Source organism: Marmota marmota, unplaced genomic scaffold (genome assembly GCF_001458135.2).
Source record: "Marmota marmota marmota unplaced genomic scaffold, marMar, whole genome shotgun sequence".
Classification (NCBI taxonomy): Eukaryota; Metazoa; Chordata; class Mammalia; order Rodentia; family Sciuridae; genus Marmota; species Marmota marmota.
In genome coordinates, this window is record NW_026000142.1 from 17964403 (window position 1) to 17977752 (window position 13350).

A 13350-nucleotide genomic window follows, 5' to 3' on the forward strand; every position below is an offset into this window, starting at 1 on the left:
AAAAAAAGTGGGGGGGGGGCAATGATCAACAGAAAAATGGTGTAAGGGCAAAAACCGACAATTCATGTAAGAAAAAAATACAAATAACCAACAGGCATGGATGTTTAACCTCACTAAAAAACAATAAAACAATGAAATTTGTTTCACCAGGGGGATTATCAAAAACAAGAAAATATTTATTTATTTATTTATATGTGGTGCTGAGGATCGAACCCAGTGCCCCACACATGCCAGGCAAGCGCTCTACCACTGAGCTACAGCACCAGACAGGCAAGCGCTCTATCACTGAACTACAGCCCCAGACCAAGAAAAGATTTTTAATAACTAGTATTGATAAAAATGTAAAATTTGTAGCAAATGGTTTGGAGACAAACAGTAAGAAATGTCCATTAATATTTTTAATCCTTGCATCCTTTAATTTTATTCCTAGAACTTATTCTACAAAGAAAGATACTTGGAAAGCATGCAGATGTGACATTACTTACAAAGAAATGTCTTGACAGATGCAATCAAATTAAAATGAGGTCATTAGGGTTGACACTAATCCAATATGACTGGTGATCTCATAAGTAAGAAGACACAGAGACAAAAAGAGAAAAATATGTAATAGAATAGGCAGAGGCCAGAGTGATAAACCTACAAGCCAAGAAACCTCAAGGATTGCCAGCAACTACCAGAAGTTAAGATAAATATCAGAAAGATTCTCAGTTCCTCCTGAACAAACCAACCCTGCCAAAACCTTGATTTTGGATTTCTAGTCTCCAGAATCATGAGACACTTAAGTTTCTGTTGTTTCAACCAGCTATTTTGTAGTACTTTTTACAGGACTTTGTAGTATTTTGTTACAGAAGCCCCAGGAAATTATTTCCCAACAGTAGAGATTAATAAACTATGTACATTCACATAGTGTAATATAGCACACAATGTAATAATAAATAGGATGCAATAGATATATATGGGCATGGAAATACACAAAGTGAAAAAGTTAAGTTGTAGAACAAAATGTATAATCCCATTTTTTTCTGGTGAATTAAAGAGAACATCCCTCTATCTCTTGAACTGTAATTGAAATTATCATTTCCCAGCACTGACCAAATCAAATATGGGCTAGACTTACTCCCTTCTGCAATCCTGACCTTGAAACCTTCAAAAATATAATTCCATTCCCATGGCCTAAATAATCAACACTCTGTAAAGAATTCAAAATCCCTACACCTATAATTCTTAGGATGTAGCCATTTCCACTAAGAGGTTCTGTTGTCATCTGGAATTCACACAGCCCACTGAATATTGCCAATTTTTCTTTACAAAACATCCAATACCAACTAGATTCCAACTACTGTGAACTTGGAAAATTGGTAATGTGAATACACTGGTTATTCAGATACCATATCTGGACTAAGTGGTAAGAAACACTGTGAGCAACTGGTGGTTTCTGCCAGGGACACACAAACCACAATATAATCCTTTATTTGCCCCAGATGCTGCTATAATTCAGGTTCCTTACCCACATCAGTTATGTTAATATAACTAATAAGAAAAGTAGCTAGTACATTTTAAAACATTCGACTGTTTATATTATGAATAACACTTTCGATTTTTCCCATCTCTAAAAACTTGTTTTTCTTGAATCAAAAAACTTAGTGGTGGAACTCATGCAGAGGTATATGCCTGTAATCCCAATGACTTGGGAGGATGAGGGAGGAGGATTGTAATTTCGAGGCCAGCCTCAGCAAATCAGCAAGGATCTTAGCAACTTAGTGAGACCCTGTCTCAAAACAAAAAACAAACAGGACTGGGGATATAGCTCAGTTGTAAAGTGCCCATGGGTTAAATACCCAGTACCCACCTCCTAAAAAAAAAAACAAACCTCAAACCAAGAAACTTAGCAGTTTCTTACAACCTAGGGAATAAAGCTCAATCCTTTTAGTCTTCTAAAATCTGGCCTCAAGTTACCCTGCAGATTTATAGTCCACTATTACTTTCTTCAATCTTAGAACTAACTCAGTTTATTTGGTATCTCCAAACACTTCATGTACATTTTCTATTTCAAATATTTGCTTACACATTTCCCTATACCTGAACTGAGTTGTTTCCTGCTCCTGATATAAATTCTACGACACTATTTAAGGTCCTCATATTCAAATCCCACAATGATCTGTCAAAATCACAATGCTCTATCTACCTCTCCTCTCAATATTCTAATCTCTAATAATCACTAGTTTGTAATAAGCATCTTTTTGTGATGATAATCTTTGTCTTTTCTAGCTATACAGTAATCAAGGGAGAGATAAAGCCTGAATTATTCTTTTTAATTATTGGTACTCTATGATATTGGGAAGGTATTGCTTATCAGTTAAGTACTCAACACTTTCTGGTATTTCACTAATAAAAATAAATCATTTGGGTTTCTGACTAGCTTTATGAATTATATTCAAATCAAACTGCTCCTTTACTAATATGGAAATTTCAAAGATATTTAGGTATCATCATACTTTTTATGGTATCAAAAGCAATTCACTGTACTGAGGAGTATTTAAAGTTTTTATTTTGAAACCACAGTTATTTAAATAAGTAACTTCATACCCATTAGTCTTAGCTTCTGCAAATCTAAGACAAAAGTTTAACTTTATAAGAAACCTGGGAAACATTAATTGTTCTAAAGTTAATGTATATTTGGTTTGTGATACTTTTAATTTCTTCATATCAGGAATTTAAGATGCTATTAAATTCTATTTCCCTTTTGCTTCAATCAGGCAGGTCTTCAATGAGTACTGCTTTATAGTTTTATAGTGACAGATGTCCATAGTAAATTTTCAGATCAAGTTAAAAAAAAAAAAAAGCCCCATGGCAAAGGAACCCAAGAGGCAAGGATAAAAATTAAACCAATACTTGAAATAATTAAAATATAAATTTACCAAATAATCTTTCATTGGATCCTATTTTCTAAAGGGAGCTCGTCGAGATTCACCTCTTCAACATTTCTCTACAATTCAATGTTTCATCTTTTAAAACAGATCTCAACTTAACTACAACTCAATTCAACAGACAACTACAGAGTGAAATTGGTGTTTTCTAATTAATTTCAGTCTTTCATATTGCTACCATGATGGTGTAAACCTCTACTACTCCTGACAATGACAGATGAAATAAATAAAAATGGGATATATTTCTGATACACTGTATTTATGAATAATTAAATGTCAAACATCTTCTAATTACTACATAATACTAAACATAACTAGATATTTCATAATCAAAAAAGAATTACATTTTATAGCTTAACCACGTGTATTTATTACTGTGAACAAGAATGTATGAACTTTTTTGCCTCCAGAATCTTATGTCCTGCCGTTTAAACCTGAAGACAGGAAACTGCTGGCACTGAAGATGTGAAGGGGCCAGAGTCCTTTCCTTCTGTTTTCCTCCAGGATAGGGAGCAGCACTGCATGCTGGTTCCCACTAAGAAAAGGAGGGTCAGATTCTTTATAGTAAAAATGAACTGTATTGATAATGATGAGTTCTTACCTATGGGATCAAAGCTATAATTCCTAGACAGAATTTATAACAAAGCACTGCTCTATCTACTCTTTCAAAATTTATATTTTTCTAGTGTAAATGAGAACAAGCTATTATCACTCTTCCATTAAAATCATTTTTTAAAAAATTATGAAATGTGGACATAAGTGAACCAAGCATGTGTTTCATTTGAAAATCTTAGCAGTTTTTATACAGACTTTTAAAAATTATGCTTTAGAAGACTAAAAAATCGGGCTGGAATTGTGGTTCAGCAGTAGAGCGCTCACCTAGGACAGGCAGGATCCGGGTTCGATTCTCAGTACCACATAAAAAATAAATAAGTAAAGGCATTGAGTTGTGTCCATCTACAAAAAAAGATTCATATTCTCTCTCTCTCTCTCTCAAAAAAAAAAAAAAAAGACTAAAAAACTAATACGCAAAATAGAAGTTGCTCAGCAGCCCTGTAAGTAAAACCAGCTCTTTGGTATTTCAGTCAATATTTAAGAAGTTCAGATTTTAAGCACTATGGGGAATCTGTAAAGTCCTAGACAAATGTGCTTTCTATTTCTAAGAGACTTCATTTTATTTCTAGATTGACAATTTGACATTATTCATAAGATACTATTTTTACATTAAATATAACTTTTAAAAAAGATATATTTTTAAGAAAAATTTCTAATTATGTCCAAAACAGAAAGAGAAATAGATGACCAAAAAAAGACAAAACTGGGGTGTGTGTATGTAATTCAAAGATTTAGAAACTTCCCAAAGATACTTAAGCTATTTGACTCTTAATTTATACTCTATATTAACTAACTTTAAATAAAATTGGTTGACATGAGCTTCCTAAGTCAGAGCAAATGTAATACAGAATTCATATACTCTAAAATCTCTGCCAGTAACAGGGAATTTAAACTGAGCACTAACCAGCATTAATAACAACTTTCTTTCATATGCTTCTCCAAACTCCCAGAGTACTTTAGGCACTCTTAAAATATTTTACATAGTTATTGCATTATTCTTTGAAATCCTTGACTAAGCCCATTTTACAATCTGAGATATCAAGGTTCATAATGGTTAATAAATTTGCCTATATTGTTACAGAGCTTAGAATTTACCAGAAAAGGATTTATAATCTAACCTTGTTAAGACTCATCTAAATCTCTTCCTGTGCTCACAGTCCACCCTGAATTATACACATTATCATGTTGTTTTTTCCTGTACTAGACAAGAGAACCTTTTCATTTCTGTATATTACAAACTCCATGAATTTTAACCTTTTTTCTCTTTCCAAATTACTCAAGGTAAAATACATTCCCAATCCTAACTTCCCATCAGTAGTTTCTTAATTCAGGCCAACAAACATTAAAATAAAGATTGCTCTCGAGCACAACTTTCCCTCTATACCTATTTTAAAACTACTATCTAAAAGATATGTGATTTAAACAGAAACAAGTAGTTAGGAGGCCACAGAGGGAGAGTTGAAGGTTTTATTTTTCCCACTCCTCAATTTCTTACTTATTCAGCACTGCATACACTAAAGTCCACATGACAAAAAGGCACATACTCATCATAAAATATAAATACCATACTACACAAAAGTCAACAGAACTAATTCCAAGACCTATGAATCTTGTTTATCATTTTTTTACATTGTTCTTCTAAGAAAACACTACTAGATAACGAATGGCATCAGAATTATTGACTTTATGTAAAAGTTCATAATAAATTATATAAATAAAACCTCAATTTCTACAAAACTTATTTTTAAAAACTATAGCAAAACAATAGATTTACTTAGAAATCACCTCTTCTTGGGGGCATGGTAGTGCATGCCTGTAATCCCAGCAGCTCAGGAGGCTGGGGCAGTAGAATCAGGAGTTCAAACCCAGCCTCAGCAAAAGCCAGGGTTAAGCAACTCAGTCTCTAAATAAAATACAAAATAGGGTGGGGATGTGGCTCAGGGTGGAGTGCCCCTGAGTTTAATCCAGGGTACCTCCCACCAAAAAATTAAATAAATAAATCACCTCATCCATGAAACCAATCACCAATACAGAGTCTCACAAAATTAAGGCCCCTTTCCAGCTAATGAGATATAAATGCTGCCGAATATTTCTTCTTCTGGTACTTACAATGCCTGCCTTTATTGCAATCCCCATCCCTTACCCTTTATACTTAGGTAGGACTAAGTTCTACTGGAAATCTTTTCAATTGCCTTTGAATTTCCATCTAAAATGCTTTGATTCAGGCCCCAGACATATTTAATGAGGACTTTTATATACACTCATCTGACCTTTTTCTCCATTCTCACAATCCTCAATCCACCTTTTAAATTGTCTCCTCTTTCCCCCACAAAGCATTCTAAAACTTGAATCTGATCTGCAATTCCCTAACTAGTGAAAGGCTTTCTCAATTTTATCTCCTCCTTATAGCTATGAAGTATACCTTAATATCTTAAGAAGTCAAGAGAAATTCTGTACAAAAATAATCTGTTGTTACTTAATTTAACTTAGCTCACAAAATATAAAAGATTGAAAGAAACCCCACAATTTCCAATGTTAATTTTTTCAACACAATATCCAAAGTTTCCAATGTGACATTTTCAGGATTACCCTATCAGAACAGTACACTTTAGTTCTGAAACTGATTCTACATTAAAATCTTCTGTCAAGCTTGCTAAAAACAAATTCCCAAGCTCCATTTCAGACTCAGTGACTTTGAATATCACCTAGGAGTTGAAACTAGCATTTTTTAATGATCTCCAATAATTCTGATGCGTATCTATATTTGAGAACCCAAACAGAAACTCCTTACTTCACAACAAACTATTAGTAGACATAGTTACTTCCACAATGTTTTATACCTCTGATCAACCTAAGGAGTACCTATTCATCTTAAATATTCAGATAATGCCCATTCTAAAAAACTTACTCATCTCCTCTCACACCATCTCTCCTTTGATCCTCTTAAACCTTTACAAAAAGTTTGCATATATTCATACACAGTCCTTCTAACCCATACAATCACGCCATGACATAGAATCCCTATTTCACAGGTAAGAAAACTCAATCTACTAAAGGAAGGTTAAGAAATATGTTTAAACTGATCCAGCATTTGAACCCACATTTATTGACTACAAAGCGATAGTGTTTTCCATAGTGACATGCAACCTCTTATAGATCACTCAGAAGTACTGACTCATTCTTCAGTTTATACCTTTGTTTCCCTTTTTAGACATAAAACTATTGCTTCCCTGAACACACGTATAAATCCTGAGTTTGACCTCAACATATAGTTACTTGGTATGTTCTGTTGAATGAACAAGAAAAAGAAGCTCCTGTACTACTCTATTTAGGTTTCATTTATTGGATTCTTAGAGCAAGCTCTGAATGTACTTCTTGTCAAACACATTTGGCCTGACCTGCAAATCTGCTGCTGGATTTATAATAAGACAATGTATTTTGGCATTGTTTCAAACTATGAAAAACTACATGGAGAGGGAAAAAAGATCATTCCAAAAAATTAAAATATCATTCTTACATTACCCTCTATCAAAATGAGGACTTCAAGTTTTAATCTTCACAACAATTTCATCCCACAAGAGCAGACAGCTATAACAGTGTGGTTTTAAATGACTGAAATTTAAAAAGTAAAATTGATTAAGAATAGATGACTTAATGAAATTAAACTTATGCTAACCAGTAAGCAATGCTTTTTCTCTATTAATATTCTCCCACATCTGTCATTTTTTTGAAACTAGGAATAAATACTATAGGTAAACACAAAGTAATTAGTATACTTGCATATAAATGTAATGTCCTTCCTGCCTTGTTAATATGTCTGGTATGTAAAACATAGCACAACTACTTCCTTTTTGATACAAACTACATAACAAATGTAGTAAATCAGCAAAACCAATATTTTTTTCTTTTTTCCATTGGCAGATAACTAATACTTTTAAGTGCTGGAGATTTTCCTACACTGACAATATGCAAAAATTAGTTCAGCTTTAAGGACCTTACATATTAAAATACATTCATTTTACTATAAAGAAATGGTTATTCCCTTAACACATCTTTTTCATTTGGAAATAAAAAAGAAAAACTATTATGAAACAAAATCATATAATGGGAAGTACAAAGGGACTAGGCATCAGGAGTTCTGCTGGTTCTCTAACTTCTATTATCTTACTAAACTCTTGTGTGACTTGGGAGTCACTGGCTCCATTTCCTCATTTGTTTTAAAAAGTCGTTAGGTGAGGAGGGATCTGATTATCTTTGAAGTTGTTTCCCAAAATTCTGATTTTGAGACACTCCTCTTGTTGCATTTTTTCTAATCAGTTAACTGTGTTCTTCAAAGTCTAAATTCTTAAATAACAAACACATCTGAAATTGAATGTAAGTATTCAGTCTCCAACTGTTTGGTACAAGACACACAGAGTAAACTTCTATGAAGTTAACAATCTGATAACTTTCCAGAAATTGTCCCAATCTCGAATTCTTGAACAAGCAGGTGTCCTCTGACATTTTTAATAATATTAATAAGTTATAAAACGGTACTGGTCTGCTGAAACTTCACTAAGTGTTCCCTAGGTTCGAGTGGCACATACTTTGCAGGTAAGAGCAAGCAAAAAAGGGAGAGAGCCTCGCAGCATTTCAACAACCCAGTCACCTCAGTAAGATCCTGACAAGGCCTACACCACGAAGCTGAACCTCCCCACCCCCAGAAGTGCCAGCAGCCAATGTAATGAATGCTTCCGTCAACAACACACATTCCCCTTCCCACAGAACTGCTCACTCCCAACAGGCAATCTGGGGTTGGAATCAGCCGCACTACACCAACCTAAGAATCATTCTGGGTCCCAAAGGCCGAAAACTACTAGATTGTGGTTTCCCTGCGCATGGCTGCGGGGAGAGCAACACCCCCTCCCAACAATGATTTTAAAAAAAAAAAGAATCAGTGAAGAGAGTAGAAACCAGGCCTAGGCGTCATTGCTGGAGAAAGAAATCCTGTTTCTCTCTCTGCAACGGGGAACAGTAGCATTATCTGCCCTTGCACTGATCCAAGAATGTCCAGGAACCTGCACACTAATTCATCCCCTCCTAGAATCCTAAAGGGAGATTAAAAACCCAATCTGCTTCATTCCCCAATCTATGCATTCCTTAAAGCTCTGGCATTGTTAAAGGTACCCTCAGTAGGAGGTGAAGCTAGGGCTAGAACATGGGTTCTGTTCAAAAATTAAGCTGCTCATGCAAGAAGAAAATCCCTTGTGGTCTGAGAGTAAAGTTTGAACCAACAGCAAGGGCGCGGACCCGAGCCGGGCCAAGCTGGGCTCCAGGGCAGGCCTGCGGAGGTTGACACTCCCTTGTTCCTCAGCAGCTCAGGAGGCGGCGTCCGGCCGCTGCGATCCGAACCCACGGAGCAGGACAAGGGCGCCGCCGCGGGGCTCGGGCCGGCAGAGGCCTGGTGGCCGCGGGACCTTCCCTACACTGCTCCCGCCTCCTTCCTCATTCCCACTTCCCGGTCCCCCAGCCCAGGCCCGAAAGGTAACGTCCGGGTAGCGACGGGGGTCTCGGCCACTGACCACACATTTCTTGCCGAGGAAAGTGAAGAGGGACTCATTCTCCTGCGGGGTGAGCAGCAAAGACCCCACGTTGGTGACCTTCCGCGGGGGCGGCGGCTGCTGGCCGGAGCTCATGGTTTCGCCGGCGGGGCTGGGAGTCCAGGGCCGTCTCTTGGGCGAGCTCGTTTCCCCTCTCGGTGACAGGGGCGGGCAGAGGGATTCAGATGAGCAGCATCCCGAAGCTCCCGCGGAGCAGGGAGGACAAGAGAAGGGGAAGCTGACGGCAGGCCGCCTTCGGGCCGCACTCAGAAAGGGAAGCTCCCAGCTCCCGCCCGGCTAGGCTAGGGCCGGATGGCCGTTGTCCTCGCACTCCGGCGACTGCGCTAAACTCCCAACTCCTCCTCTAACGCTCCCCCGGCGGCGGCGGCAGCGGCGGCAGCGGCGGCGGCGGCCGCACAATCCAACATGGCAGCGGGGGCGGACGAGACCACGGGACGCAAGACGCGGGGGAGCGCGCCGGAAACGCGCGGCTGCGGCTGCGGCCTGGAGCCCGAGAGTAACCTCTCGGCTTGCTGCGGGCTTTGCTGGCCGGCCTGAAACCCCGCCCTCTTCCGGCCCGGCGCGGGCCGCGCGGGTCGCTCAGGGTCTGCGGTCCCGGGTGGGGTCCTCGACCTCCGGCTTTTCTGCTCACTGTTCGGGAACCCGAGCCCAGCCGCTACTACTTGGAGAGACGACGTGGGCTGGCTACTACGGCGTAGCAGTCCGCCTCCCTTCTGCGGGCGCACACCTTGGCGTAGTAGCGGGGAGCAGCAGGTCCCCCTCCCAGGAATAGCAGTTTCTCAGGGGGGCGGAAGTGGGGCGCTCACGCCGCGGGTCCTGAAGGGCTGGAACCTGGGGACGAAGATTGGAAAGAGCTCCCGGTGCTGCTGGCTCCTGGTGTCGGTCAGAGCCGCAGGTGCCTGGCGTCTCTCAAACTTTGTCCAGACTTCGACATGGACAGTGAAGGAACAAACAGGCCTCTCCCAGGACTGTGGAAGAGATTTTTATGGATATCACAAAAAGCGCACTTGAGAAGAGACGTTGTCGCCCTGCCGGTATGCCGTGGCACGTGGGATAAGTGTATTTGCAACATTTAAACGCAGATTCTTGTATGGGCGCTGAACACGTTTGTTTTTCCCTACCTCCATCAGTTGGAAAATATTCCCTTCCCCCACCTTTCCTCTATCTTAAACCCCGAACGCTTTGTTTTCTTATGAACTAAATTAATGTGCCTATTTGGGGATGTCATCCAGAAAAATACCTTCTCTGCTTTACTCCCTAGAAGTAAATCTCAAAAACTTTTTAAAAATCTGTATGCTTCAGAGTATTAAAAGTTAACCACCTTTGTTGGGAAAGTCAAATACTAGGCCCTTGTAAAAGGAAATTGGGGGATATGGAAATAATGGGCTGTAGTGAATTATAAAACACGTCTGACTTATCTCTGTATTAAGCATATTGGAGTTTATTGTATGGATTTTACCATCATTTGCTAATTACAAAGTTTTAATAAAGTTGTATTGAACTTAAGACGTCTATCCTGTGACGATTAAGCTTTCAACTTTTCAGCTCTCTTTTCAACTATCTGATGTTTAATATCTCTTAACAGCTCCCATTAGAAATCTCTAATATACTAAACAGATTAATAAATCATTCTCAATTCACTTTGAAAATAGAAAAATTTTAAAGCTTCCCTTAATGAAATTGAGCCGGAAAAAAAAAATCTTCAAAGGAAAATGAAAGCATATAACCTTGGAAGTTCTCACATTATATGTGGATATTTCAAAATTGTTTAATAATGTGAGATGAAAAAAGTGAGCAAAAAAAAGTTATTTATAAAATATAAAATTGGGTTTAGGAAGGTAGTAGTAAAAATGTAAACCTGGGGTTGCCTCTGAATAACACACTAGTAATATGAAGCCCAAAAATAAATCAGTTTGTCATTTATTAAAAATGCACCTCTTCCAAGTTGAAAGCACAGTGACAACAGAAAGCATTACACATTCTTGAGAAATGATAGAAATTAGGACCCTCTTTTTTTGGAGGGGGTGGAGGGAGGCAGGATGTGTACTGGGGATTGAACTCAGGAGCACTAGATCACTGAGCCATATCCCCACCCGTATTTTTTTTGTATTTTATTTAGAGATAGGGTCTCACTGAGTTGCCAGTACCTCCCTGTTGCTGAGGCTGACTTTGAACTCACAATCCTCCTGCCTCAGCCTCCTGAACCCTCTTTTCAAACCTGTCAACAGCTATACACCAAGAGCATAGGCTTCAGATAGGCCCAGATTGAAGTTCCTTATTCCTCTTAGAACCTTTTGGACTTGAGAAACATTTCTTTTCTGGCTCAATTTCTTTATCTGTAAAATGAAAATAATTTCTGTTTTATAAAGGTATAGTATAAATAGGGATAGTTATTCATACTTCAGAATTGTAAAATAAGATGGCCATAATGTACCCGGTACATAGTGGCTACTGAAGTTATTGTTGTCTGTTATTTAACATCCTTGCCTACAGTCTGTTCAGCTTTCTCTTAGGTAAAGGTCAAGAGTTGAGTGAATTACATATTTTTAACTCTGCTCTATCTAAGCCTTATTATCCAAAAACTGTCCTCAAATTTAAAACTACATAATTCTTGAAATATATGTTGGTGAGTTTGGAGCATAATCTCTCAGTAAAATTTCCAATTAGGCTATATGTTGTGAAAACTCAGCTATATGTATATCCCCATATGTCAAAATAGCAAAGCTTTTTTTAATATTGTAAATCTAGAAATGGAATCCTATTATTCTGTAATCAATAAAAATTCAAGGGCTGGAAATGCAGTTAAGTGCTAGAGCTTGTGCTTAGAATGTATGAAGTCCTGGGTTCAATCCCAGCACCAAAAAAAGAAAAAGGTAGCAATTTTTTTCCTGTTCTTTTTAAAAATTTGTTCTTTCTAGGTACACAAGACAGTAGAGTATATTTTGATGTAATATTCATACTTGCAGAGTAACTTGTTAAATCTCATTCTTGTGGTTGTACATGATGTGGAGTTTTACTGTGGTGTATTCATATACAAACAGAAAAGTTGTGTCCAACGCATTCCCTCTCTCTCTTCTCTTCATTCCCCATTATCAACTGAACTTATGTCCTTCCCCTCCCCACCCTTTGTGTGTTAGCATCCACATATCAGAAAACATTTGACCTTTGGGATTGGCTTATTTCACTTAGCAAGGGTACACAATCTTTTTTAATTGGTTCTTTTTAATTTAACATGACAGCACAATCTATTTTTATAAAATTATACACGCATGGGATATGTCTTATTAGGAATATATCTTATTAGGACCCATTCTTGTGGGTGTACACAATGGTGGGATTCACTTATTTTTTTATTTGTACAAAGGAAAATTATAGATTTATTCTACCATCTATTTCTGCTCCTTTTCATTCTCTTTTGATTAATGTACTGAACTTTCACTTCTTCCTTCCCCACCCCCTTTATTGTGGTTTAATTTCCACATATCAGCAAAAACATTCAACTTTGTTTTTTGGGGATTGGCTTATTTCACTCAGCATGATAGTCTCCAGATCCATCCATTTACTGGCAAGTGTCATTCTTCTTTATGACTGAGTAATATTCCACTGTATGTATATACCTCCATTTCATTATCCATTTATCTGTTGATGAGCATCTAGGTTGGTTCTATGACTTAGCTATTGTGAATTGTGCTGCTATAAACATTAATGTGGCTGTATCACTGTAGTATGCAGATTTTTAAATCCTTTGGCTATATGCCAAGGAGTGGAACACTGGGTCAAATGGTGGTTCCATTCTAGGAATCAATCTAACAAAAGAGGTGAAAGACCTCTACAATGAAAACTACACAACCCTAAAGAAAGAATTTGAAGAAGACCTTAGAAGATGGAAAAAATCTCTCATGTTCTTGGATAGGAAGAATCAATATTGTCAAAATGGTCACACTACCAAAAGCACTATACAGATTTAATGCAATTCCTACTAAAATTACAATGTTGTTCTTCATAGAAGTAGAAAAAGCAGTCATGAAATTTGGTAAAATAAGAGACCCCAAATAGCCAAAGCAATCCTTAGAAAGAAAAGTGAAGCAGGAGGCATCCTAATGTCAGACTTTAATTATACTACAGGGCCGAAGTAACAAAAACAGTATGGTATTGGCACAAAAACAGGCATGAAGACCAATGGAACAGAAGAGAAGACACAGAGACAA

General features: G+C 37.8%; 1 protein-coding gene and 1 non-coding gene across 3 annotated transcripts in view; both read right to left on the reverse strand.

Moving 5' to 3' along the window:
• Nucleotides 1–10177, reverse strand: part of Wasl (WASP like actin nucleation promoting factor) — a 77214-nt gene extending 67037 nt beyond the window's left edge. For both annotated transcript variants that reach the window (XM_015488290.2, XM_048786053.1), the window contains exon 1: nucleotides 9104–10177. In XM_015488290.2, coding sequence (XP_015343776.1) covers nucleotides 9104–9217 — 114 coding nt within the window. In that variant the 5' untranslated portion in view covers nucleotides 9218–10177. The remainder of the gene's footprint in view (nucleotides 1–9103) is intronic.
• On the reverse strand, nucleotides 3342–3476 carry LOC125611406. The gene has a single exon (XR_007341604.1). It is a non-coding gene; the product is annotated as a small nucleolar RNA SNORA57 (small nucleolar RNA).
• Nucleotides 10178–13350: the final 3173 nt, after the last annotated feature.